Source organism: Vicugna pacos, chromosome 4 (assembly GCF_048564905.1).
Source record: "Vicugna pacos chromosome 4, VicPac4, whole genome shotgun sequence".
In the NCBI taxonomy this organism is placed as follows: Eukaryota; Metazoa; Chordata; class Mammalia; order Artiodactyla; family Camelidae; genus Vicugna; species Vicugna pacos.
Window position 1 is genome coordinate 37155840 of NC_132990.1, and position 27272 is coordinate 37183111.

The 27272-nt window shown below is 44.9% G+C and overlaps 1 protein-coding gene across 1 annotated transcript in view; it reads right to left on the reverse strand.

Moving 5' to 3' along the window:
• Window positions 1–27272, reverse strand: part of APBA1 (amyloid beta precursor protein binding family A member 1) — a 201884-nt gene that overhangs the window by 19585 nt on the left and 155027 nt on the right. The window contains exons 3-5 of the mRNA XM_072959572.1: window positions 13541–13636; window positions 8999–9038; window positions 5615–5760 (exon numbers count right to left, since the gene is read on the reverse strand). Of these exons, the coding sequence (XP_072815673.1) occupies window positions 5615–5760; window positions 8999–9038; window positions 13541–13636 (282 nt within the window). The remainder of the gene's footprint in view (window positions 1–5614; window positions 5761–8998; window positions 9039–13540; window positions 13637–27272) is intronic.

Here is a 27272-nt window from a genome sequence, read left to right on the forward strand (position 1 = left end):
GCCACCTGTTGCAGAGTCAAAAGTCCCCATGTAACTTAGAGTTGGCCCTCCATATATGCAGTTCGCTTCCTTTGTATCCACAGTGCTGTGTCCTTGGATTCAAGCAGTCTCAGGCCGTACAGCACTGTAGTATTTACTATCAGAAAAAACCCGCATTTAAGAGGACCTGTGTTGTTGAAATGTCTACTGTATAGACCACGGTGTCAGAACAGTGCCTGTGCATTATAAGCACTCTATTTGTGTTTGCTCTTATATGATTATGATGTTAGATGACTGTAATTTACCTACATCAGGATGCAATCTCTCGGCTTTGAATACTATGTATACACAGATCTTGCGCAAATCATGGTGAGTTGATGGCCAAACCACGGGCACCGTCGTGGTGCTGGGGGTGGGGTGCAGGAAGAACTAAGTGCTCCCCTGTGCTGCTCGGTACTCACCTGGTAGCAAAGCTCTTGCTCTCAGCAGCACAGCACTACCTCATTACTGACTAAGATGTGTGGTCTGTGCTACCTCATCATGAAGAAACTGGATGCATCAGCCACCCAAACACCACACAGCTCACCTCTGGTGCAGCTAGGAAACTCGGGCAGCCCCGCTCCCACACAGCCACCCCACAGCTCTTACTGGTGGTCAGGAGTTCATGGTCAACAGTCTTCTCTGGAAAAGTCTGAAGGCAGCAACTGCAAGCGTTATCCTAACTGCTGCACGTGATAGTCGGATTATTTCCGCCTCTGAGGAGTGGTCCTGATGCCACGGCACAGAGGTTCCTGGGTGGAATCTGAGAGTCCTGCTGGGGGTGTTCTGATCCACACCACTTAGAATCCTCAAGACAGATGACTGCTGTGAGCGTCTGATCTGCCTGTCTTTTCCTACCTCCCCTGAAAGGATATGGCAGTAATGCACCAATTTCATTATTTGATACCCAAACCTAACAGCTACTGGTCAGAATTCTTCACTCTAGGGAAGAGTGATCTGAAAGGGCCCTTTTCAAGGGAAAGTAAGTCTGCCACCAATGGAATGCCCAAATTCTGGTTTCTTATACTGGAATGAGTGATGAGGAAGAGGATTCGGAAGGCAAACTGAGTTTCATGAAAGGCATTCTGAGACAATTTTTATGAAGTTAAAAAATATCTTTTGCACTTAGAGTAATACCACCTTGAAATCACTTATGAAATTCCAGTGCCCTGAAACAAATTAGCATTAAAAATTTAGATATAACATTGGAAATGATGATGAGATTGGGGCCAGAAGGAGAAACTGGAGCAGCAGGGAAAGGTCTAAGGGAACCTTAAGGCCAGCACACACCTTGAAGCAAGGAATGACAACATGCACTGAAATCCTCGTGTCTTAGGAGACTGACTATGGCTTACCACCCAGCAGGCTGTGGTTCAAAGGACATGGCACTGTCCGTCCAATCACTCGATCCACAAAGTGTACTGAGTACCTGCTGTTTTCAGACTCTCCAGGTTAGTCATGCTGGGTATCTTCCCGACTAGTCTAGCTTTTCTTTCCCCAGCTGACATTCACTGAGCACTTGGTATGTGCCAGTGTCCTTCTAAGCAGTTCACATCAATCAGTGTAACAGCTTACAGCAACCCTGTGAGGTAGGCACTACATTACCCTCACCTCTCAGAAGAGGCAATCGAGGCACAGAGAGGCTAATTAACTTGCCCAAGGTCACACAGCTATTAAGTGGCAGAACAGATATTCAAACCCTGGAATTCTCACTCTACATTCTAAACTGCTCTTGTGCCATCTGGACAAGTTTCTCCTCTATAAATCCCTCAGTCTGTCTGTAAAATGGAGTTAATAATACCTACCTCACGAGACTCCCCACCCCCTCCATGTGAAGGCATAAATGAATTCATGTACATGAAGGGTCTATTCTAAGTGCCAATATCTTCTTTATCAACCATCGACTTCTTTAAGTTAGATGGGAAATCAGATGGCTTAGACGAAGCTACATGGATAGAAATTTTAATCTACAATTAAAACATAATATTTAACACTTAAAATGTTTCCATAAAAGAATGAAAAAAAAAACCTCATCTTTTGGGGCAGGCTAGTAAAGACAGATATAAGAATATTTGATAATGAATGCTTCTTACAAAAACGTATGGACCCAAAAATAATCAAATGCTATTTGTGAGCTTCATAAATGTATATGTATAAAGAAAATGGAGACCCATATACCACACTCTGCATGGACATGAAGCAGTTTCTGTGGCTCATGTAGCGGTCAGTAGGTCCCCCCGCCTTCCAGGCGAAGAGCAGAGAACGAGGTGGGAATGAGGTTGGAATGGAGCATGGAGATGCAGGGAGAGAAAGGCAGGCAAGTGAGGGAGCTGCACGGGTTTCAAGCTTGGTTCTCTAGGGAGGGTTAAGGCATGGTTTCCACACTGGGGGCTGGGGGAAGCGGGTGTCTGCCTCGGGCGCTTTAGACACTGACAGTATGGAGGGCAAAGTTCTCTCCAGAAGTTTTTCCTAAAACAGGTTTAAGACAGCCCTATCACCAAGACTACGCGGTATCACAGTAATGTATTCTGCATTCAAGTAACTGTGGAAGCGTCCGGTTAAACAGACTGAATTAAATCTCCTTAGGGCAGGACTTCTCAGAGCCTTTAACAGGAAAACGTATGTGGCAAATACCAGAAAGGTCTGTTCTGCGGCATTTCTTGAGCTTATTTGCCAAAGCAGCCCCATCACTGAGAAGCCCTTGGCTTGACTGGAATGTGCCGGCACAGCTGGAGACAGAAGCTCCCAGGACAGATTCCTGGGCTCCACCCCCATGAGTTTCTGACAGGGGCGGAGCCTGAGAATCTGCATTTTAAACAAACTCCCAGGGGCTGCTGCTGACTGGGGATCCCCACTTTGAGAACATTTCTGAATCATATGGGGGCTTCCTGGAAGGATACGCCTACCTCTCAAAAGTGATGAACAAAAGCCAGAAAGGATACGTTAGAGAAGATGCAAAGATGAAAAAAAAACTTTACAAAAATGACAGATGTCCTCTAATTCTGCTACTGCATTCAGACGCACCTTATTTCCTACATTTTTGCTAGATGGAGACGTCTTTTAATTTCAGATTCCTCGGCCTGCCTAGTGTTATTGTTACCTAAACACCCCTCTTGCCTCCCTTATTAGACTGCATGTTTCTCAGGGTCAAGGACTGGATCTGGGCTGATTTTTATCTCCTGAGATGCCTATCACAGGATCCTGCACAAGGACAGTTTGCTTTTTGAGCCAAATTCATATCTAGCTAAACCAGAACTCCAAATTCTCTCCCCACCTAGGCAAATATATCTTACAAGGTCTTTGTTAGATTAAGAGGATTGTAATTCTTAAGACTCCAAGTATAAATCCAATATCACTATTTAATTCCAGTCCACACTTGGTGCTATGTGAGTGACAAACACTCTGTCATCGACGGACAGACCCGAAATTAAAGCCTGCTTTGAAGTGGAAACCCGAGTGTCAGGTTGAGTGCTTGCTTAGAGAGGGGGCACCACAAACACACAGACGGCCACAGCTGGACGCCTGCCTGGCGAGGTGGGTCTCACTCACATCGCCGGGTCATACAAACAATGGAGGCAGAGGAAAGAGAGGGGCACGGCGGGATCCCCGTGGGGAGGGAGGAGGAGGAATCAGAAAAATAAAGAGGGGAATTCCTCTCTCTCTTTGTAGGTGAAAACACCAAGCCAGAAATTACTCATCAGTTTGTGGTGAGGGTATTATTTCTAAATGGATTTCCAAAGAAATCCACAAAGCTTTTTTGGCCCCTTCCTCCCTGGAGGGACGTGGCGATAAAATATTTATAGCCTGATTCTGCTCTGCATCCCTCTAGAGGTGGCCTAGAGTAACTCATTCCTGAAAGGTCAGCTTCTCTTGAGGAAAAAGAGTGGCACCACCTCCCTCAGAGAAGGAGGGGATGCTAAGCACGTGGTACACACCCCTCCTGAAACTGCCCAAGTAACATGGAGAAATTCTCTCGGCCCCTCAGTTCCCTGTGCACAATCGCTAACTTTCTAGGGGCACAGAAATAAACTGTGGGTTCTAAATGCATGCAGCCTTCTCCACTTAACGATTTGAAAAATCATCAGGCTGGGTATAAAGGCAAACAATCTGACAGCCATTTAAATGGATGTAAAAGGAACACGAGGCAGAAAATATTTAATGACAGGCAACAGTTCCTTCAGATGCATAGAAACACACCATAAAATGATACTTATAAATGAAATGCAACCATTTAATCTTATCGCACTGTAATGAATTCCTCACACTACAGTAATTTGCTATTAAAATAAATACATGCTTTCCTGATGCTTACTCTGCTCTAGGCAGGTCTAACATGGATTTATAATCACAGAGCCACTGTCTCGCTGGTTTTGATTGACAAAGACATCAAATTTTTTGTTCAAATGATCTGTGGAACTTCTGGATACCAATCCTCTGAAGCTTCAGAGTAAACTTTCTGGTTTCTCATCAGGCTGCTGGAGAAAGAACACTCTCAGAAACCACTGTGGAAATCAGAAGGTACGCGTGGCCCTGGGTGGGCGTGGTCCGGGGGTGCGGGAGTCCTCCCCGCAGGCTGCTCTGCACTCAGGTGACGTGCCTGTGCCTGGGTCCCCCTCACACATGTCACAGGGCAGCGGAAGGGCCGAGAGACTGTCTGCAGGCATCAAGGGCTACCCGTCAGGAGCCAATCAACAGAACCTCGGGAAAACTCATCTCAAAGCAACACGCAGTTTTTGGTCTCAGGCATCTTCAGTACCTTTTTCAGGGCAGACAGTTGCTTTGTTCTGGCCCAAGGTGCTGGCGGCACTCCATGGCACACGAACCACATGGTGCCACCTAAGGGTCCCTATCGCCCTGGGCTTGTCCATAATTCTAGGTGGTATTGGCATCAGGGTGAAAGTTCTAGAGCTCTGCATTTCCAATGCAATCCAACCAGTTCTGGCTGGTTCAAACTAGCTGTGAATGATTTCAACTAGACAAAAGTCGTTCTTCAGGGAGCAAATAGGCTCGCTCCTTTTAAATCTTGACAAAACAGATCCAGACAGGTTATGACTGGTTTGAATTGGGTTAGCCTTGCAGTGATGTGGTTCAGACTAGCCAGGGTAGATTTGATCAAATGGTTTGCCTTCTGTGAAGCAAGCCAGTTCCGTCTGGCTTGAATGGGATCAACCAGTTCAAAAGCAGTGAGACACAGTTTGCGTCACACTGTAACACAAATGTTTCAGTCACCGATCTCCACCTGCCACTGGAAGTGCAGTGACACAGCTCTCATGTTGGAACTACGACACTTAAACACTGTCCTTCCGCATCATCTCAACTTTTCTAAGCTGTGATCATATGTACTTTCTCCTCAAGACTGGCCACTAAGGACAACCAAAATACATGGTAATTATACATCAAGACTCCAGCACACTTTGGAAACCTTTCTCCTGTTAATACTGTTAGCAGGTACATGGATGAGCACCGCTTGCCATGTCACTTCCGTCTACTCTTTTCTAAACTCAGGACTAGATCCACGAGGGATGAGGTGCCCCCTGTGGACGGCTCAGGGGCCCACACCTGCCACCGCCCCCTTGGAGCACACGGCGCCCCTCACCTTGATCCTGCTCACTGCCTCCTGAGCCTGCATCATGCGCACGTTTTTGGAGGGAGTTTTGTCTGAGAGCAGCTGGGTGGAGCCGAGGTAATTGGCAGCAAAAATGATTCCATCGATCAAGTCCTCGGGGTCACAGGGTCCAGGAACTGTAACACACGGAGCCATGGTGGTAAGAGAGGCCACTGCCATGTCCCCATCCAAGCCACCTCTTCCCTGCTGCTCGGCACTAGCACAGGTGGGCCAGTTCCAGGGACCCCAGAGTAGGTGCCACCTCCTGCTAACCTAAGGCATCCCTCTGGTCTACCTTCACTCAGCCCTCGTTTTCAAATAGAAGGAACAATTACTTCTTAGGTCCATTTACTGTGAGAAGCAGTGTGAATATTTAAACATTAAACAAAATTCAGGGATAAAGGATATTGTTTCATGTGTTAGACTGTGAGCTCTTTGAGGGCAAAGAGCACGTCACACTTGTCTCTGGCTCTCCTGTGTCTAGTCAGTATCCGTCACCCAGTGGGTATCAAATAAATGTTTGCTGGACACACGCTTGGGTGAGCAGAAGGCTGTCTTATTAGAAGACTTCGTTTCACAGCCATTCCTTTACTGGCCACCCATTCATGTTCCCCACCCCCTATCTATTTTATTCACAATGGGAGAAACAAATTTTATAAATCAGAAAAATGGGGATGGGTTTCAGATTGTTTGGATTCCTATAATGGCCTCTGACCTCAGTTCTGTAAGAGAGATATTACCCCAAAGCCGTGGTCTAATGCTGTCAACCTCCCCGACTTACAGGCTATATTGTTCCCAGCCTGCATCCACACATATATCAATTCCAAGGGAAATCAGAATTTTCTGTTCTCATTGACCAGACTTTTAAATCAAACTTTAAATATTTTAAATTGGGGGCATCTGATTCTAACCACAATCACTTGTAAATCCTACTGGAAATTAAAACATGTTTGGGCCTAACATATAACTTTCCAACAGACGCACTAAGAGAGGCATTTTAATTCTACAAAATGGAAATGTATATATTTTCCTTAAAGCCCACTGCTAAAACTTCAGTGTTTCAAATTAGATAACTTGAAATGGAAACAATTTGCTTTTTCCTCTTGGAGAGCTAATCTGAAATGGCTTTTATTTTTATCCTTACACATCAAGCTCATCTTGAGCTTAACAGCTGCTTCCCAGAATAAGCTACTTATCAGGGTACAGACCTAAAACAATCTATTCCCTTCCCTAAAACCAAGGTGGTGGTGGAAAAAAAGAAATTAACAATGTTTTACAAAAGGCCATGTTCACAAAGCATCTGTGTTGTAATTAAATAAGGAAACCTGTTTATTTTTTCGATTCTCAGTCTTTCTGAGAAGGACTTCTGGGCAAACATTGAATGGTACCCAGACAAACCTGCCTCCACTACATACCAGTCATTTACATGGTTCTCAGCAGCCACGTGCTTTCTACTCTGAAACTTTTATAGATGTGAGAAGGATTCAGGTCATTCCCAATGTACAACATCTGTCGTATAGCAGGGAAGCACTGTCTAAATAAAATCATATGTGGACAAGCTTGGGCCCACTCTATGCCTTGTAAATGGATTCACAACATTATATAAGCATAATCATTTTTGCCAACCAGCTACTGAGAAAAAAGAGATCTCATCTGGGACAGCAACTTTTAAGAAACTTTTATTTATTTGGGGAAAATAATGAATGTTAAGAGAAGAACAAAAATGAAATATCTTCTCTACAGAACTCCCAATATCATATATTCATCACTGAATTTAGCTCTAGTTACTGAAAAGGGTCTCTCTTCGACCACAGTAAGTATAGATATGCAGATATGTTTAAGAGCAACCCAGATAATATTTAAATGGCTGTATAAATGTCAAGCAGCCAAGAGAAATATTGAACCTAAACACATATAAATTCAAGATATGATCTTATGTCAGTTATACTCCAGGGAAACTGACTAGAATCAAATGTCACCGTGTAACACTCACAAAAAAAGCCCTCGTTTCCTAAGCTCATTTTAGGGTCAGTGCTAGTGTATTCTTTTAAAAGTTAAAAAAAAAATTGAAGCTATAATGGTCCTAAATCAAGGAATCGCAGGCTTTCCCCTTCAGTGATGCCTGTGTGTTGCTCTGCAGGTGAACAAGCACACACAGTACATCTTCACCCTCATGTCAATGCTGAGCTTGAAAACCTCTAGGCCTGGAAGAATGGATATGAAGAATAGTTTCCAAACATCTGAAAACTCCCCAAGGTGTTCTTGTGGAGTTTTGGAGCTTTGAAAAAATGGTGCAAATAATTTCCAGGTTACTTAAGAAAGAAACTTGGGTAAAAACTGAACCTATGAGCTTGTCTGGGCTTCAAGCCCAAGGGTTAAGGAAGGTTTATGAGTCCAGGTAGTTCATTCTTGAGCAGTGGAACACACTGACTGTTCACACACAGGCTTCAAAGGCCAAAAATGCTGTCTGGGCATCCTCTGGCTCCCAGAAAATCCTTCTTCAAGGAAATGATAGTGCGCCCTGCCCCCAGATCATCTGCCATCCTCCCTGGTAGAGAGTCAGTGGCACTGACCCATTTGTGTGGTTGGCCTGAAGCTGGGTGCCGAGCCTGGATGGTGTCTGGCCCCACCTGGCCTGCTGATGGGATGCCTCTGTGTAGTGAATAACCTGAGTGGCAGCCCTGCATACAAAACAGATTACAGAGAGAACTGTGGGGTCACACTGCTGGTTCGTGGCTTTGCTCTGCTCCTCTGAGGGACCCTGGGAAAGTTGTGCACGCCCTCCATGTCTCAGTTCTCTCATGCACAACATGGAGATAACACTCAAACCCACTTTACAAGATCGACGGGAGGGTTCAATCAGTTATTACACGGAAAGTGCTTAGAACAGTACCTGGCAGAGAGTAAGTACTTGATGTTACTATTACTAGCTCATTCAAGTGAGAGACAGGAATTATTGGGAAGGTCTTTTAAAAATTTTTTTTTAAGTGAAGAGAACCCAAACTTCTCCCTTAGTTAAACCTCCTTCCCACCTGAATGGTCCTTGAGGGATTCAAGAGGTACACCGGACCAGAGGTAAGGGAGCTTGTTGGATTTTGAATTCACTCTGGCCAGTCCTAGGCTGGGCAAAGCCCCCCGCCTCACACCAGCCTCACTCTGGCCTCAGAGTTCCCCGGATGGAATCAGCAAAGGCAGGGAGCAGGGTCTTGAGAGGGTCACAGCTATTGTTCTTTTAGTCTAAGATTCTAAGACTTAAGACTATGAATAAGCGACTTTGTGGCCTTTTTTCCCCACTAGCATTTCATGGCCCAGTGCTTCAAATGCTAAAAGATTCATGAATGACTCAGTGTTCAATATTTCCTTTTCAGTTCTTACCTTCAACGTAGGTTGGGAATGAAGCCAAGCTTTTTCTTGACTGTAATTAAGACAAAGAGGTTTCAAAAAGGGCAAAGCATGATGAAAAGTGTATTAACACAATCATCCACACGACTTGAAAAATAAATACATCACCAATGGCAGATATTAACCAGCTGTCAACCATTTTTGGCTACAGAAAGTAAAGTGTGAATAAACATACACATTTATTGTTAAAGGTCACTCAAAGCCCAGAACCATCCATTCATATTTTAGATAATCTGAAAATCCTGCCTTCCACAATCAGAGAGATGTTTGTCATCTTAAAGACTAAATCATGGACCAAAATTCATAATCAGTAATAGCAATAAAAAGGGCTCAGTTTGTATTCTTAAGAATCTGTGTGTCTGAGTGAGAAACTGCTGATTAGCAAAAGCACCAACGAAATGATTATATGTTAAAATTAAGAATTCGCTTGGAGAATTTTATTCCACTTCGCTGCACTGATCTCTCACTGTGCTAAAAATGGCTGCAAGTTTTTAATCTCTCCCTTTCATCTCTTACTGATTTATTTTAGTTAAAAAATTCCATTACATAAGTCATTATTGTGTGTTACCTCAAAATAAGAACACAATGAACAAAGAAGTAATTTAAAAACCTTGGAATTTCTTATATTAAGTAACACCTCACAGAAAAGGTCAGACTCCCAATAGCATCCTTGGAAGTGGATATAATCAGCTAGAAACCTTCTAGAACCTGACTGGATGGCACTTAAAACGCTAGCTCTCAGAGGAGTAATACTTACCACTTGGTTCCCTTCACAACTATCACCACTGTCCTAGAGACAACTCTGAGTGGAGTAAGAGTAGACAATTCTTTCCTGCTTCAACCAGTAACAGAATTTGCAGCTGATATGTCTGGAGCAGGGTAATGTGAGCATTGCAGGAGTGGAACGCTAAGGTAAAACACAAGAGTCCCTAAAATGGCCAAAGGTTACCCTCAGAAAGCCTAGAGATTTTCATTGCTAAGAAGCTACCAGGTGTTAGGTGATCATTTAAGTATGTGCCTTTCAGAAGAAGACAACACAGCTACTCTATGGGTTGACTTGAATGGATGGCACACTCTGGGGTGCCTTGTGGGCTGGCAGAGTGAACGGCCCTGGGTGACGGCTGGGATATCATGGGAAGCAACTCCTTATCACAGCACTTTATACAGTGTTCTTCACTTGGAAGATGGGAATAGCAAAGGGATGATTAATGAGTTCATCTGTGTATGACATTCAAAAAAATAGCAGTGTTGTTATGTGAAAAACTGGAGGCAGTCAAACCTAATTTTCAGACTCTGCTTAATTCAGGATAATGACAAGAATCCAACACTAATCACACAATACCCCATGCAGGGCAATCTCAGTACACCTGCTGCAGATGTGCCCACTGGGATGAAAGGGTTCCTCACACAAAGAGGGTGGGTTTTGGGTTTCAGAAAGGATCACTTTTACAGAAACTAAGGACACAAATCCACCGGGAATGAAAGGTTACTGGCTGCTAATGCATTTATGGAAAAATGCACACCTAGTGAAAGCTAAGATATGTGGTTAAGGGGAAAGAGAACTCCAATTTCAGTGGTGCTTTACATTAATCTTACTTTCAATTTACCCAAATGAGAAGACAGACCCAGTGGAGGGCCTCTTGGCTTAAATTCTGTTGGTTTAAAGAAAAAAAATCCATGACTTCATGGTATGCAGATGGAAGTTAGCTTCTTCAGAAGTAAGGGTCACAAACTTTCAGATTATTATTCCCCAACCATTTCCCCATCCCTGCCCTCAGCATCTAGTAATGAGGGTAATGAGGGTTTTCCTTTGTTTAATCAAAATGATTTAGCCTCCAGGTACATCCACAAGAAGCCAATTCAGATTTTCTTGGGCACTTAGGGTACTTTTCTGAATGTTAATCTCAAGGACAGTGTCCAGATTTTAGCAGAAGCTACAAAAAAATTGCATTAGTCTATAGTTCTGAAAGCTGTTGTTTTATTTAGAGCCACCACAGAGGGCATTTGGTACATTCACTTCTCTATGCATGAGCTCATGACTGGCTTTCTTTAGTCTCTAGGGTAGTAAATTTTTCTTTTTAAAGAAAGAGTTTTGTGAAATGAAAGAATCTCTAATTACTGCACACAAAGAGGATTTTCATCATTATTTCTAAAGATATGCAGAAACATGTGCCAAGTCCTGTAGGAACTGAAAAACTAACAAATTTGCCTTGCTTATTACATCTGATGAATAATCAAATGCTGAATATTCAGATGTCTGATTAGCCCTTTGTTTTCTCATATGTGGACAGAGATGAACATTAGTTGATCCTTAACGTTAAAGAATTAATAGAGCCACATTCAAGAAGATAAAGGCCAAATCTTTGGGATGTTCCAGGAGGTCACACAAACTGTATGCAGAACCTGGGGGCCTGAAAATTGGAACAATGACACACAAGCCACCTTGTCCATACAGTGTGTGACCTGTAAGCACTCTTCATCTCAGGGATAGCAGATTCTGGTGTTAAGAGCATGGGCTTTTGAGAGCTCGGGATTCAAAACCTGGCGCTACCACTTGTGAGATCTGGGACCTCAGGTAAGTTACTCAACCTCTAAGCTTCCTCCATTAACAAATGAGGACAATAATTCCTACGTCACAGAATTATTTTAAGGATTAAATGAGATACTATGTGATTTGCTTGGCCTGATGCCTTAACACCATAAAAGCTCAAGTAATGGTAATTTCCATTACTGTTATTATCACAATGGCTTCTTGCCATTTGTTCTCACTGATCCATGGGCTATGAATAAAGTATAAGGTGAAATTGTGGGATACAGGGCCAGCAGAAACTGTAACCCCCTTTCTCCTGTGCCAGTGGACTGAGAATCAAGATCAGAGAAGGACAAAGTATATTTCAAATCTAAATTCTAATGCTGGTGTCATTTCAGAGAAGGTCTCCTTATGTTTGTCTGGTTTCATATGAACAGATTAATAAAAAATACCCCTGTATGCATATTTAATGGAAAATGTATGTATTCAATGACACTTTAACAGTACATTTTAACTAAGGCCCCCTTTGGAAGCGATCTGCCACTCAGATTAAAATGGAGATTTTGTTGAACTGAACATAAAATTATTAGCAAAAGGAAGGAAAATGAGACTCATTTATTACGTGCTTTCCCTCTTTAATGCCTATCTTCAGTGTTGAGGAGGCAGCATCTATATTTAGAGTGAACGGAGCCCACACACAGATTACGGCGCAGGCCAGTGTCTTCCTGACCCTAGTTCATAAGTAGACATGAGTAGCAGTTAGCTGGGTATAAAAGGACAATGGGTGCTGGAGAACACAATGGCTCCTCCCACTGAAAAATACCTGCCTTTTTCTAGTCCCAGAAACCCTAGTGGGAGCAAGCAGCATCTTGTCTCTTAAATATTCTCCACTGGAGCTCAAAGTGGCCTCCATCAGTTAGGTGACCATGTGATTTGTTCTCCAAAGTGACACTTTAGGGCTACACCACACACAGCTATTTAAATGAATGAAATGGAAATAAAATGCAAAATTCAGTTCCTAGATCCCACTGGCTATATTTCAAGGGCTTGCTAGGTACACATGGCTAGTGATGACCACACAGGACAGCACAGAAGTAGAACACTTCCAACGCTGTAGAACGTTCTCCTGGACAGCACTGCTTTAGAAAGTGAGAAATTGGTGTCTGCCACATGCATTGCTTGGAAAACAGGTGTGAACTGGAACTACCCCAGGGAAACCAAGACAAGTGGTCACCCTGTTGTCATGAAAGATATTTCACTTGGGCCTGAAATAAATGAGTATTTAAGAAACCAGGGCACTTTCCAAACCCCAAAGCAACTGTAATGCCATGTTATCGAGGCTCGTAACATGATGAGAAAGGATGCTGAACAGAGTTTCTGATGTGTAATGTCTAAGAGCACTTCCTGCAGTCAAACATTCTGTAATGTTTTATAATCTCTGCTTCCAGGGCAACAGCCACTAGTCAGGTAGTCAGGCTGCTGAGCACGCGGAACGGCTGGTGTGCCCGGGGAAGTAAAGTTTTCATTTTATTTGTGAAGTAAAATAGATGCCTGTGGCTAGTGGCTATCAAATTGGATGGCATGGCTTTAATCACCGAATTCCACACTGGAGAGATTAGAATTTTTCTCCCCAGGGTAATTTGGGTCGGCAGCTCTGTGGGAGACTGGAGAGCATAAACCAGAAGTAGAATAAAACATAATGGGTTATAAAATAGATAAACAACCAGGTCCTACACCATATAGCACAGTGAACTGTATTCAGTATCTTGTAATAAACTATAATGAAAAAGAGTATGAAAAAGCATACATATATATACATATATATATATATATATACACACACACACACACATATATATCTATATAACTGAATCACCGTGCTGTACACCAGAAACTAACACAACATTGTAAGTCAACTATGCTTCAATAAAAAACAAAACAAAACGTAATGGAATAGTGGCTTTTGGAACAAGGTGGTACCCTACCTCTTTATTTGTGGAGGCGTCCGCGGGGTCACTGGGATGAAGGGGAGTGCTCGAAGACTCTGCACCCAGGGGTGAGGAACTGCCTGGAGATGGAGACTAGAACACAGAGAGCAAAGGAAAACAGTGAGCATCGGGTGAACAGCCCGGCCTTGGGGGGCCGGGGGCGGGGAGAGAGGAGAAAGCTGCACACACGGAAGGAATATTTCAGCCTTAAGAAAACTTCCCTGGAAAGGAACTGCCAACTAGACATAAAAGGCTTGGATTTGTCAAGCTTTCTTTAAACTCCGGCCACGTTTTCAAAGGAGCCTTTACAGCTCAGCCCCACCCACCACTACCCCTGGCCAAGTGTCTGAACACAGCAGAAGTTGAATATCAAACTTAAAGCCCTGGATGAATACAGCTAACAGTGATACTCAAATGTTTGTTTTTAAAACATTTTTCTTATTGAAGGATATAAACCCTTGGCGTACCGTTAATGTCTTATAAGATCACCTGCCCAAGATTACCTGGAAAATTAAAACATGAATTTTTAAAGAGGCAGCTGGGCCTGATCTTGATGACTGGAGACCACATCACCTGCGTTTTCCTAGTCGGTTCAGATTTCAATTATTTTGTCTGATTTAATCTGCTGGTCACTGAAAACACAAGAGATATTTCAGCATCCAAACGACGTTATCTTGACTGCTCTTACAAGAGTTAAAAAAATTCTTTGTTAAATGATATATTTAAAAATAAGGCTTAGAAAAGGTTTGGAAAGTACAGTCCCCATCGGGTGCGCTGCTGCCCCAGGTGGAGGGCTCGGGCTCGCTGCGCAGGCCCTGCTGGAACGGGTATGGAGCGCCAGGGCAGGGCCCGTAAATCCCTGCTGACTGAGCCACCAAAGAATGAAAACAAGCACAGGGGTGAGATTAATGCAGGCACTGAAAACTGACCCTGGCTGATTCCCAAACAACTCTGTGTGCTCCTGAAATCTGGGGGGATGAAGAGAATCTTCAGGTGACCCACAGGGATGCTTGAGAATTCTGTAGTGATGGTCTTCTGAGAGCAAGAACGCACCGCTTCACAGTCTGTTGGTGATGTCTGCCAGAAGGCATAAAACTGAACCCACACAAGGATCTCTCTCTGAGGACACATGGGGATGTGAATGAGGAGATGTACGTCCTGGGCAAGAAAGAAAATCATACGGGTAGTAGCCTGAATCTGCTTCTGCTCTCTGGAGACTGGGCCCCAGGGGAGAGGCACAGAGATACAGTAAAATACCTCTGCAGGGGAAGGGATAATGTTCCACGAAGTGGTGGTGCTGAGGAGGGGAGGGTGCACATTAATGCACAAGCGGGACCTCAGAGAGCACTGTGTGAAATCATTAAAAAAAATACATCTTTCCCTAGAAGTCTGAAATAGAGGAAACTGTAAAGATGACGTGGTGAAATGCAGTATTATTCACACGGACATCATACTGTCCCAGCCTATTGCTGTGAGGCCTGGAATTGTTTCCCACGAGCCCATATACCTGATTCTGGGCAGGGAGGTGAGGACTAAGGAGTCTCTTGAGCATTCAAAAGCAAAACTCAGCTGCTCTGCAGTTAAACCAAGAGGACGAGCGTTAGGGTAACATCAGACATAAAATACCCAAGCCCCATGGTCCCTGGACGCAAGGAAGGAGCCCCGCGTGCCTTTAAAAAGAAACGCACAGAATTTTTCACTGGGCACCCAAGAGAGCTGGTGGGCACTTGCTGAGTCAGCTCCAGGTCTGGCCTTCTCAAAATTAATGTAGTGGGTCGGGGGGTATAGCTCGGTGGGAGAGCACACGCTTAGCATACACGAGGTCCTGGGTTCAATCCCTAGTACCTCCACTAAAAACAAATAAATAAACCTAATTACCCTACCCCCACCAAAATTAATCTAGTGAAGTCTTCATAAGAATTTAATACCTTTACATTTTCCCAGTTTTTCAAATCTGAAGAGCTTCCTTAGATATTTATGTCTATTTTCCCCCAAGTAATTTTCTCTGTCACAAAGACTTTTAAGGTCTAGTCCCTGGGGAAGCTAGTGCAGCTGCTTTTTCTTTAATTGCTTGGTTTGAGGTCCATGTATTAGCTTCATTAAAAACACTCCCAAAGAATCCCATAGAGTCTATTTCTCTAATTATTTTCTGTTGCAAATTTAAAAATGGAGTCTTTGCAACATCACAGGCACCAGGTCATTTCAAACTGGATGACGTGAGAGACAGGTTATCTGGAGAGCAGGCTGGGACGCAGACAACGTAGATCAGACCCCGCACTAAGGGTCAGTGACCAGAGCCGGGCGCCTGCCATGGGACACCAGGCAAGATGCACAAATGTGACTTCGGTGGGCAATGCTCTCACCGAGCCTCTCATGGGAGTCTTTATCAGGGACCACCTGCCCTCAGACACTCATGCTCTAGCCTTCTGCTTGCAATGAAGCCCCCGTGCTTCCTTCTATTTGCACATGCAGTTAGTGACCTCCATCTAGAGAGTTCTTCCTCATTCTCTCCTTTCAAAGCACTCATCTTGCTGAAGCTTTCTCAGACTCTATCCAAGGTTCTGTTCACCCCTGATGGCAGCACATGCCAGGCTTTAGAATGATCTGTTTCTCTGTATGCCTCCCCTCGCCCAAGAGCTCTCTGGCTGGGCTCTTGTCTTACTCACCTTTTTAATCCAAATGCCTAGCCTTGGGTCTCATAAGCAGTAGGCACCCAGTAACTGTTTACTGAATAAATGATGTCAGTGTGGTTTCCAGCCTTACCATGTTTTCCCACTTGCATGGAAAGCAGTCAATAACTACTCTCTTACATTGTTTTTCGTGGTCAACAGGAAACCTCTTTCTGATATAGGACCCCGACACCGTTATGTGTAGAACATTACATCTGCATTCCGAAATGCAGAAACGGTCTTTGCCAATGAAGATTCTGACCTTCGCTTCAGCAAAGCTCATCTGAAGCAGAAAGCTGTCCCCAAATGAGAGAACCTCACCTGGTGGAAGCCTGCTCCTCACCACACCATTGCTGACAAAGTCAAGGTGGACAAATGCTTTCAGAGCAGACAGCCTCCACGGAGCCCCGACAAAGGTGTTCATGTCAACTCATCACAAATGTCTGCTTTAAAAGCCTTCTGCCCCTTACTCCCAACTTCTGTCTTGTTATATTCTCAGAAGTGGAGAGAAACCAGAAGTTGGCTAATACTTTTTACTTTCAAAGAAGGTACTGGAGGCAAAGTTTAACCAATGAAATACGATGAAAAAAGTAAAAACTATCATTACATATTTCTGTCTGGAGTCTCATGCCTTCTGGGTTGCTAGATGGATATTCAATTTTAGGCAAATGAGACCAAAAGGTGGGAAGCAAATGTGGGCCTGGAAATTCACAAAGGTACATGCCACATGGCGCACCTACAAGGAGGTAGTGTTCAAAGGTGACTCCGCAACTCCCTGCTCCGGTAATTACAGGAGGTCTTCTAAGCTCAACAGTTTGTCTTCAGCAGACTATGTTCTAGCAGATGCTCCACAGCTATGATCTAAATTTACAGCCACCGCCCTGGGGTTCCACAAAGCAAAGCCCTCAATCTTAAGACTTAGGCTCTTCAGTGTCAGGACAAGAGACGGAGAGTCCTGTCCTTAGGCCTAAGGAGACAAAAGCATCCCAAGGGAAAGCCGATCATTCATTTAAAATCCAACTGAACATCTCCTAGGGGCAAACACCATACTGCTGGTGGTAGGGGTGAGACAAATAGCTCACCAAACTTTTGGGATATGCTTGGAGGGGAGAAATGCAGTGCACAAGTAATTATTATTCATTTATTCCTTTAACAGACATTTCAGTGCCTCCTTATGTTCCTAGCACTGGGCCAAAGAGGCAAGAGATGTTGTGGTCCTGTCCTTCACCCCTTTCCAGATAATGGGAGGAGGCAGACGTGTGAAGTCAGTGCCGGGGCAGGCGGCTAGGATATTAATTCATACCTTCATACCTAGGGACACGGGGTTGGGAGGGATGGATTCTGCAGGAGGGGGAGGGGTGTGTTTCAGCAGTGCTACATCGGGAAGGAACTGCTTTAGCTGAATCATGAAAACTGGATGGTATTCATGCAGCAGGATGGGATGGGATAGGGAAGAGCTGGAAGGTACTGGAGACAGAGGCAGGGAGGGAAGCTCAGCTCTGCAGGGAAAGGAGAGAGGAGCTCAAGAGCAGGGCAGGGACCAGCCACTGGGGACCCACTTGGTGACAAACTCTGCCTACTCTGCCCAGAGGGTATGTTCCTCTTGCGTCACTGGCCTGTTGTCCTCACTGAAGCAGCACATTCTAGGCACTTAAGAATGATTTCCTGAACTGAACTGAAAGATCTAAAGGGGGGAGAGGTTATCATTTTTGCCCTTTCCTTTCCCTTAAGCCTCTTTGATCCTTGGACATCTGCTCAAAGAAAAGATTACCACCCAGAAAAGTTGACATGATGACACTGAGAACATCCCAAGGCCATGGGTCAAGGGGCCCCTGGCTCTTTCCAAATGGACTGTGTTCTTTTTGGAAAGGCCCTAGACTGAGCAGGACCGAGAGCAAAACTATGCTTTGCACAGGGATCTTGAAAGACTTTTGGAGGAATCACAGCGAAAAGACACCAATGACCTGGGCGTTTACTCATTTACAGCGTCTGGGGAAGCCCTGAGCCCTGGCTGTGCCCGAGGGGCTCTTGGTTTAGCAGGGCAGATAGACCCATAAACACACGCACAGTGTCCTCTGTAACTAGTGTCTTGTCTGAGTCCTAGGGGAAAACAGAAGTCACCGTAACATAAAAACAACCACTCACAAGGTTAGCGTCCACTGTAGCAGTCCCTAGCATCCCCAGATGCTAATCCCCTCCCCAGACACGGGCATCTATCTGGTCCAAGTCTTCGTCAGTTGGTCTCTGTTGACTGTTGGGACCATCTGGTGTTTCTAGGCAAAACCAAAAATAAAACAGCAAATGCACTGCAGAGTAAAAGTGCAAGTCCTGTAAAAATAAGTAACTAAAAAGCAGAATTTCAAGAAGTTGAAGGTGGCAAAGCTGGAGAACTGCTCAAACCAGGTATGGACCACTGAAGAGCAGGGAAGTTACACCAGTTAACAATTCAGAGAAAAATGGTAGGATAACGGCTGCCAGAGGTGCTTCAAAATAGCATGATTGGAACATCTGATAATGAAGAGAGGCCCTTGGGAAAAGAGACTAAGTATTTTTGCTGAAACGATCCTCTTTATGACTGAAAGGACCATTTCTGAGCATGCTGCACAAGTCACCTGTGAATTGAAGGCAGCTCTTCTACTGTATGATTCAATGGCTTTTTTTTTTTTTGAGAACTAGAACTCCCCAAATCAACACTTCTTCTCTTAAGAATTCGCAGAGCATACTATAACTGATATCATATTAATCAAAAGATAAACTAAGCTTACGTTTGTAATTTTTCAGTATTGTTTTTCAAAGTTCTAATCAAATTCCCTTCTTCCCATACTCACTTTGCAACTTTGGTCTTTGCTGTAAGTGAATTAATTTTAAGGAGGCTTTTGAAGGTACACTTACACAGGGATCCTTTGGGACATCCCTCCCGCACCCTCCACCCCTTCTGTGGTTAAAATGTCACGTGACAGCTGCTGTAACAGGCACGAGCAGGAGGGAGGAGAGACCACCTGGGTCAGAGAAGGCTCCCAGTGGAGAAGAAACAAGCCTTTCCTGCCACAGTGCCCAGGACTTACAAGGTTCTGAACAAAAAAGCCTGCTGGTTGGCAGAAGTTTAAAAAAAAAATTAATCAATCCCTAAGACACTGGGTCTAGTTTTCAAAGCCACCATGATCTGGCTTTCCAACATTACGGCCCATCTTCAAAAGCACAGTTGATCATCTGCTTTGCTGTACACTTGAAATTAACATTGTAAAATGACTACACTTTAATTAAAAAATATGAATTAAAAAAAAGCATAGGTGATTACAGAGAACACAGGTTACATTTCTCCTTTGAAACAGACTTACATTTTAATTTTATATTGTAGCAGAAGAAGTAAAATTCTAACTAAGGTTTTCAGGATACTGAAGCGGTTAAGTGCTCAAGCCCCAGCACGTGGCAGACCTGAGTGTGAATTTTGGCTTCACCACTTAACAGCTCTGACCTTGAGCACGTTCTCATCCTCTCTGATTCTAATAGCTGGGGAAAACAGTTATGACCCACCTCCCGGGGCTGACATGAGAATTAATCCCTGACAATGCACACATGGGGTCAGCTCAGCGCCTGGGCATGCACAAAGCACTCAACAAATATTTGGCGTGTCTTTTAAGAGTCTAACGGTAACAACAATTATTCCACCCCTATGGGAGAGTGTTCACAAGGACAACACACACCCATGGGGATGTTTTCTTCATCTTGTCTTATTTTCTTCCTTATTAAAATTTTATTCATGGATAAAATTAAAAAGCACACAGAAGGCTCTACAAAAATCCTACCACAAAGACTTTAAATTAATTGATAAGCCCCAAGAGTCTCACTGGTACATTGGTCAGAATAGCTCATTACTGGCTATGACTGTGGGGCACAGGATGGCTGTGTGCAATTTCTGGCACTCCCACCATCTCCCATTCAAGGCAGCCTGTTGCCATGTGAAGGCTGATGACGCCATTATGGTGACTGACTTACAGAAGAGAATCACGTGACGTGCGCTGCTCTAGTGGTAACTGACAACGCAGCGCACGTGGGACCGTGACACACCGAAAGCGCCCGCTGTTTAGGACACCTGGTGAAAGACGCCAGCCACCTCGACGAGCCCCAGGACACGGAGATCCACTTCCTCCAAGGGAACTCAGCGATAGAACATTCACTGCAACGAGGGGTAGGAGAAATAATTCCTTCAAATACACTTTTACTAAGTCTACCTGGGAATGAGTTATTTAGTAATTTCAACTATATGGAGCAACGCTCAGAACCTGAGCATAAGGTGTTTGGGTTTTTTTTAAGTCACCAAGCAGCCAACATACTACCTGTGATTTGAACACTAAGAACTCATGACCCTCCTTCACCAATGTTAGGGGCTGTGTCCCCTCAAACATTTATGCTGAAGCCCTAGGCCTCAGTGGGGTGGTATCAGGAGGTGGGAGGTAATTAGGTTCTGAGGGGGGTGCTCTCATGATGGGATTAGTGCCCTCATAAGAGAGATTTGCTGCTTCTTTCTGTGCTCTCCACCCTATGAGGACACAGCAAGATGATGGCCAACCACGAACATCAGAGGCTGACCATGCGGGCACCCTGATCTCCGACTTCCCAGGCTCCAGAACTGTGAGAAATAAATTTGTTGTTAATATCTGCTCTATGGTATCTTGTTACAGCAGCCCAAACCAACAAGGACAATAAGAGACCTCTCATTAAATACCTGTTTAATTTCTTTTAAAATTTTTTTTAATTTTAATTTTTTTCCCCTTAACGGAGGCACTGGGGATTGAACCCAGGACCCTGTGCAAGCCAAGCACACGATCTGCCACTGAGCTATGCCCTCTACCGCTCCACTCTCATTTTTAAACACAGTTTTAACAAGCTCTGAGCAAGTCATTCTTCAGTTAAAAAACTTTAGTGATTTCTTTTTGCTTAAAGAATAAATCTTAGACTCTTTACCTTGCCACTGAAGACATCCAAGGTTTGGCCTTAATTTCTTTACCACCTTCCCCCGCTTCCAGTTCCTGTTCTCTATTGTCAAGCCACACTGCACTCCTTTCTGTTCCCTGTGCGTAACCTATGAGTTTCTGCTCAATGCCTTTGTTCATGTTCTTGTCTGAACTCCATGTGCCCACGACTCTCCAAAGGCCCATTTCAAATGTCACCTCTTTCATGAAGACTTTCCAATACTCTCAGGGAAAGGAATCCCTCTCCTATGAGAATTGCTTATATTTGATCTGGGCCATTCTTATGGTGCATCACTTTTTCCCTTATATTTTATAAAATTATAAAATTATTGGATAACATTTAATTACAATATTTTAATAAGCACCACAAAGGCAGGATTTATGGTTAATTTCCATTTTCTTCTTCAGGCGCTTAATACAGGGTTCCCCATAAAATACACAACAGGAGTTCAGTAAATGTGTTGACTCTATGGAAGGCTGCATGGACACCAATTCTTGGTATCAGAGGACAAAAGCAAACGTGAAAAGGGAAAAGGCTTAGAGACAGAGTAGTTTCTGGACACGTGCAGCACTTCACTGTGTGCTCACAGGGACGCTGGTGCCCATGTGTCGCTCGGGGTTCTTGCCACTGACTCTGGATCACGGTCTGTCTCCCTTCAGCAGACACTGCTTGCATATCTGCATCCTCAGATGATGACAAGAGTCTTGTGGACACAGCAGGAACAAGTGTTCTCAAATGTGGCATTTCACAGACTGTCATCAAGCATTTGGTCATTCAATTCCTGTCCGGCCTGAACACTCAGGTTCCATTCCCTTTCCGACATAGACTTTGAAAGGGGTGGTGATCTAGGCCAGGCCACAGCACACACTTTGGTTCTCCTGGTAAACCGTTTCGGGGGCTGGGTGGGGCTTCTGTCCCTCCAGTGGCCTCAGACAGCTTTTACACAATGCAAATTGGTTTATCTAGCCTCCTCTTTTCTCTCAAATAAATGTACATTGTTTCCCTCAGTGATCTAAGGTGTTTTACATTAACCTAGTCCATGTTAGAATTATTTTTTTTAAAAACCCAAATATATGATTAGTTTTTTCTTGCTTCAAGACATGTTTGTGCTTCTTGAAAAGAAACTGCCAAAGAAATCCGTAATTATTCCCTCTCAGTTCAAACTATAATATCAACGCACATTTGTACTTCCTTAATGTGGCAAAGCGGGAAAGTTAACACAGGCATTGTAAGGGCATAATTATGTCATTAAAATGATAATAGCTTGGGCCTAATGAAGTGTTTTATATACACATTTATAATGGATTCAATTAATACCAACGGAACATTCTGAGAGAACTGTCTGTTAGAATACTGTTTCCATTCTCTTTTCCCACAGGGAAAGTGCTCCCATTCCCCATCCCGAGTCTGTTAAAGCCGTGGCAAGGCTGTTGTGGGAAGACCCAGCACAGCTCAGAGCTCAGAATGAGCCTTGCACTGCGGCCACCTCCTCAGATGGAGGCTGCTTTCAATGTCGGGGGACCACATAGATCACTCGTTTTGTCACCATCTAAAGGGCTCTAAGCTTCTGAAACCATGTTCTCACAGGCAAAAAAAAAAAAAAAAAAAAACCACTGACTAGTTAACTACCAACCACAGTCACCCCTGCAAGGTGGGATAACTTGTCCTCTGATAAAGCTGATCTATAAACGGATGTTATCTGTTCCCTCTGAAGGAGCTTCACTGCATGAATCTAAAATGTATCACAACTTGTGATGGACAAACAAGGGCGCCTACGATTCATCTCTCCATTAGGTCCACACGCTCCCCGACGGGCCTACTGCACTGTCATCCTCAGGCCACACTGAACCTGAGCTTGGGAAGAGGAAAACCAAAGCCACTTTTAGTTTGTATTGAGAGATGCAGACTAAGCGCTAAGAGCACACTATTTGCTGCAATAACACTTTATCTGCTAAGAACAGGAACAGCTACCATTTGCTGAGGGATGACTGTGTGCCAGGCACTGTACAGGGGCCATTATGCCCATGAGCTCATCTATTAGTAAAGCAGTTCCTAATGTGCAAGGCACTGATCTCCATTTTCATAAGCATCCTGGAAACAAAAGACAACACAGAGCACAGAATGAGAGGCTACAGTGCCCAGAGTAACTCACGCATTAGGACACAGAATAACAATGCAACGCAGACAGAGAGGAAGCCAAGAGCGCATCTTTCTAAGTGATCAAACAGCCTTTTCTCCTTTCAGGTCATCTTGGACTTGTAAGCAACAGGTTAACCTGATGACATTTCCTCCCATCTTATTCCTATTCCTGCTCTGTTCACTTACTCCTACTATCAAGGGAAATGCAGAGGACTTACAATCCGACAGGACTAGGAGAAGAAAACCAAGAGCAAAGCAGCAAACGTAATTTTGAAGCCCGGGGATCCACTTACCTCATCCTTGTGACACTCAAATTGGTACATCCAAAAATTCTCCATCTTTACGAACGCTCCTTGGGTGGCAAGACCAGCTCTCGTGTATCCACTTGTGAGCTGAGACTAACTCCTGACCTCAGTGCCTGTCTGGTGGATTGTTTCCAGTGGTGTTAGATGCCCGAGTCAATAATGCAACCAGTAACAGGAGATGCGACCACCTCCTGGGGCGTCTGACTCGTCTGCATTAACCCCTCGGTGCCCAATGGCCCAGGCAGTCATGCGTCACTGGTGGAGCACCATCACCTGATGTTTCTGAGAAGGGGCTGGCCCACCCCTTCGAGCAGTGACACCTACTATTTCTGGGGAAAATAAGCTTGGTTCTGAGGTGCTACCAGAAACTTTCACACACTCTAAACTCTGCTACGTTTAAAGAACCTGTGAAAAAAGCATCCAGCTGCTGTGGAAGGAAGGGGCAGGAGGTGGAAAAAAGAGGCTCTCTCAGAACCTGCGTCAGAACGCACCGGGGCACATGCAGAGGGCTTAGAGAACACTGTGCCGAGCCAGGCCTGGGTCTCTGGGGGCCCAGGATGCTGAAAATGGACCCTCAGCACCTCTTCACATTTGCTCAACATCCTTGTGCTCCAACACTTTGCACTGAAACCTGAATAAGGGGGTTAGAGAAAGCCAGCTACACAAACACACTAAGAAGCTGCTGCCAGGACCAGCATGGTTTGATCCAAAGCAATAGGTAATCCCAAATTGGGTTCAAGAGCTGGACCATGTCCACTTGTCCTCAGGAAGGTCAAGACAAATACAGTGGAACTGAGATGGAGGAAACTAATGGAAACAGAGGTGGGCGGGGTGGTTCTGATGGCTGAAGACAGGAGACAGAGAGACCTCCCAGAGCCAATCTACCTCTCAACCAGCCCTGGCAATGGGGGCAGACATGGGTGCATGAAAGATGAAAAGGTACAGAACATTCAGGACACTCATCCTAACAAACAGCTTTAGCTTTCTTTCCACCAAACCCTTTATCAGACACGCTGACAGGTCTCTGAGTCCACTTGATGAGCTGTGTAGGGTCAAGAGGCAGGAAAAAGAGAAGCAAAGGACCTGAACAATCTGGAAAACCCACCCACGCTAGGAGACAGTTTCCTGTGCTGTGGCCAACTCTGCAGGCCAGGTCAGAGAGCGGGGGTCCTCGGGCACTTCCCCCTCCCTCTTTGCTTGTTCTTGTGTTTCTGACCACTCTGCTGGCAGCCAAACTGCACCTACTATAATCCAGGTCCACCTGATGCAATTCCTGTGGCTGTCCGTGACATTCTGGGAAGCCTTTTTCCAAATGGTGAGCAATGCAAGAGGTATCCTTCCTAATCTACAGCACTGCGCATCTCTCAAAAACACTTCTTTCCATCAATTATTTACAAGATACAAAATCTCTGGGTTTTGAGTCTCAAATGTCCAGACTGAATACCCCCTACCACTTAACTCTCCCCGGCTCATGAGTAAAGCCACTTTCCCCATTATCACTCTTAAAAATTGCTCTGGCTTGATTCATGAACCACTCAGGCTGAAGCCGTCAGAATCTTCACTGCTGCTACGGAAAGCCTGTAATTTTTTCAGTTATTAACTGGAGAACCACCATCACACGTAAGACTTAAAATCATCAGGCAAATTGGAAAACAAACAAACAAACCCAGAATCTTCTGGAAAGTCACAGAAAGCCTCTATACACTGTGTTCTGCTGGTGCAACAGAATTCAGAATTCTTCCCCTGGCTCTCCTCTTTTCATTCTTTCCTTCCCTTTAATGTTCAATCTGCACCTGAAACCTGCTTAATTATTCACCACTGCCTTCTCCATGCCTCATCAATAATGGACAACACCCGCGACGGAAAACGGCCCCCACAACAAGATGATGGTTGAGATGGGAGCCTACAGAAGCGGGTCCACCCTGCACACCCGAGGAGAGGTCAGGACACAGTCCAGCCTCAAGGCCTGTGCTCTCGGCTCCAACGATACTCCTTAACTCTGCGCCTCTTAACCTCTTTTTGTGTCGCAGCATACAGAGCAAGGACAGCACTCGTGTTAACACGCTGGGTCAACTGGAGAGGGTCTGGAGCCCCAAATGAAGCTGCCAGAGTTGAAGGCAACATGCCCGGTGGTTCAGGCTGCCCCCACCCCAAAGTCCAGGGGGATCATCAGCACAGTGGCTGAAGCCTCTGCCGTAGCTTAGGAAGGAAGCTTCACAGCAAATTCTTTGGCCCTGGCAGTCCCTGGAGAATCAAGCTCAATTCCTTCTACTGAGGAAGAATCCATGTGGAAGGCATGTTCCTTCAGGTCAACCCCTCCTTCTTCCCATTTCCACAGGCCCTCCTGAGCCCCAGCCTTCCCCTACGCAGCTGCCTGCCTCTTCCCTGTGCTGGCTCGCACCCTCAGCCCACTTTTCACCACTTGAGCTGCCAGGATCTGTAGATCTGCCCTATTCCCAGCCAGACAACTAAACACAGCCTAGGAGTTGGGGCAGCCTGGGAGTAGGGGTAAGGGGCCAGCAGCGGCTGTATCCTCGGATTTTAAGCCCAGTGGCTCTTTGCCGGCACTAGGTAAAGACAGACACTGCATGTGGCAAGCAGGCTTCTCGAATGGCCTGTCATCCCAACCCTCCTGGTATTCAGACCCTCTTGTAATTCCCTCCCTGGGGAGGGGGTGTGGGCTAGCGACTTCCTCTAAACAATAAAATACAGCAAAGTCGATAAAACGTCACTCTGTGATTAGGTTACAAAAGGCTGACTTCCCCACTGCGATCAGACTCACTGGCCTTCTCGTCTGGCACACTTTATTAACACAGGCTGCCGTGGAGGAGAGTGTCCACATGGCAAAGAATCTAGGGGGCCTCTGGCCAAGAGTCAGTTGGGAACTGAGGCCCTCAGTCAACAGCCCATGAAGAGCTGAAACCTGCCAGCAAGCACACAAGCCTGGGGGCAGGGTTTCCCCTAGCAGATCCTTAGGATGATTACAGGTTGCTGATGCCTCGACTGCAGCCTCTGAGAGGCCCCAAAGCAGAGGACCAGCTAAGCCATGCCAGATTCTTGACCATAGAAACTGTGAGATCATCAGTGTGGCTTGTTTTTCGCCACTAAGTTTTGGGTCAATTTGTTACACAGCCATAGATAGCTAAGACACTAAAGAAGGCTTCAGAGGAAAACCTCAAGAGCAGAGGAGACTTGCAGGGCTGGTTGAGGCCTCAACAAAGAACTAGCCTAGAGGAGATGATAAACTCCACACAGGCAGGGCCCGTGTCTTGTTTCAGCCAGAGCGGGCGTCTCTGTGGCTACACCCTGGTGTCTTGCATGGTGCCTGATCTACAGGAGGAACTTGAAAATATTTGTTAAATGAGTGGATGATAAATTGAGAGACAGACTTTCAATTTGTGATTAGACACAGTAGTCACAACTCTCTCTGGTTCACTGACAAAATGAAGAGCAGTGTGGCTATGCACCAGGCCCTGTTTCTTCCTCACAGACAGTGCCCTGTGCCCAGCTCATGCACTGTTAATCCCAAAGTGTTAGCAGGGGAACAACTGTAACAACCCGATCACCTTCTGGCACTTTGCATGGCAGACAGCTAAGAGCACGTTAATTCCTTGGGTATCATTCACTTGTCTAAGGAGAGGT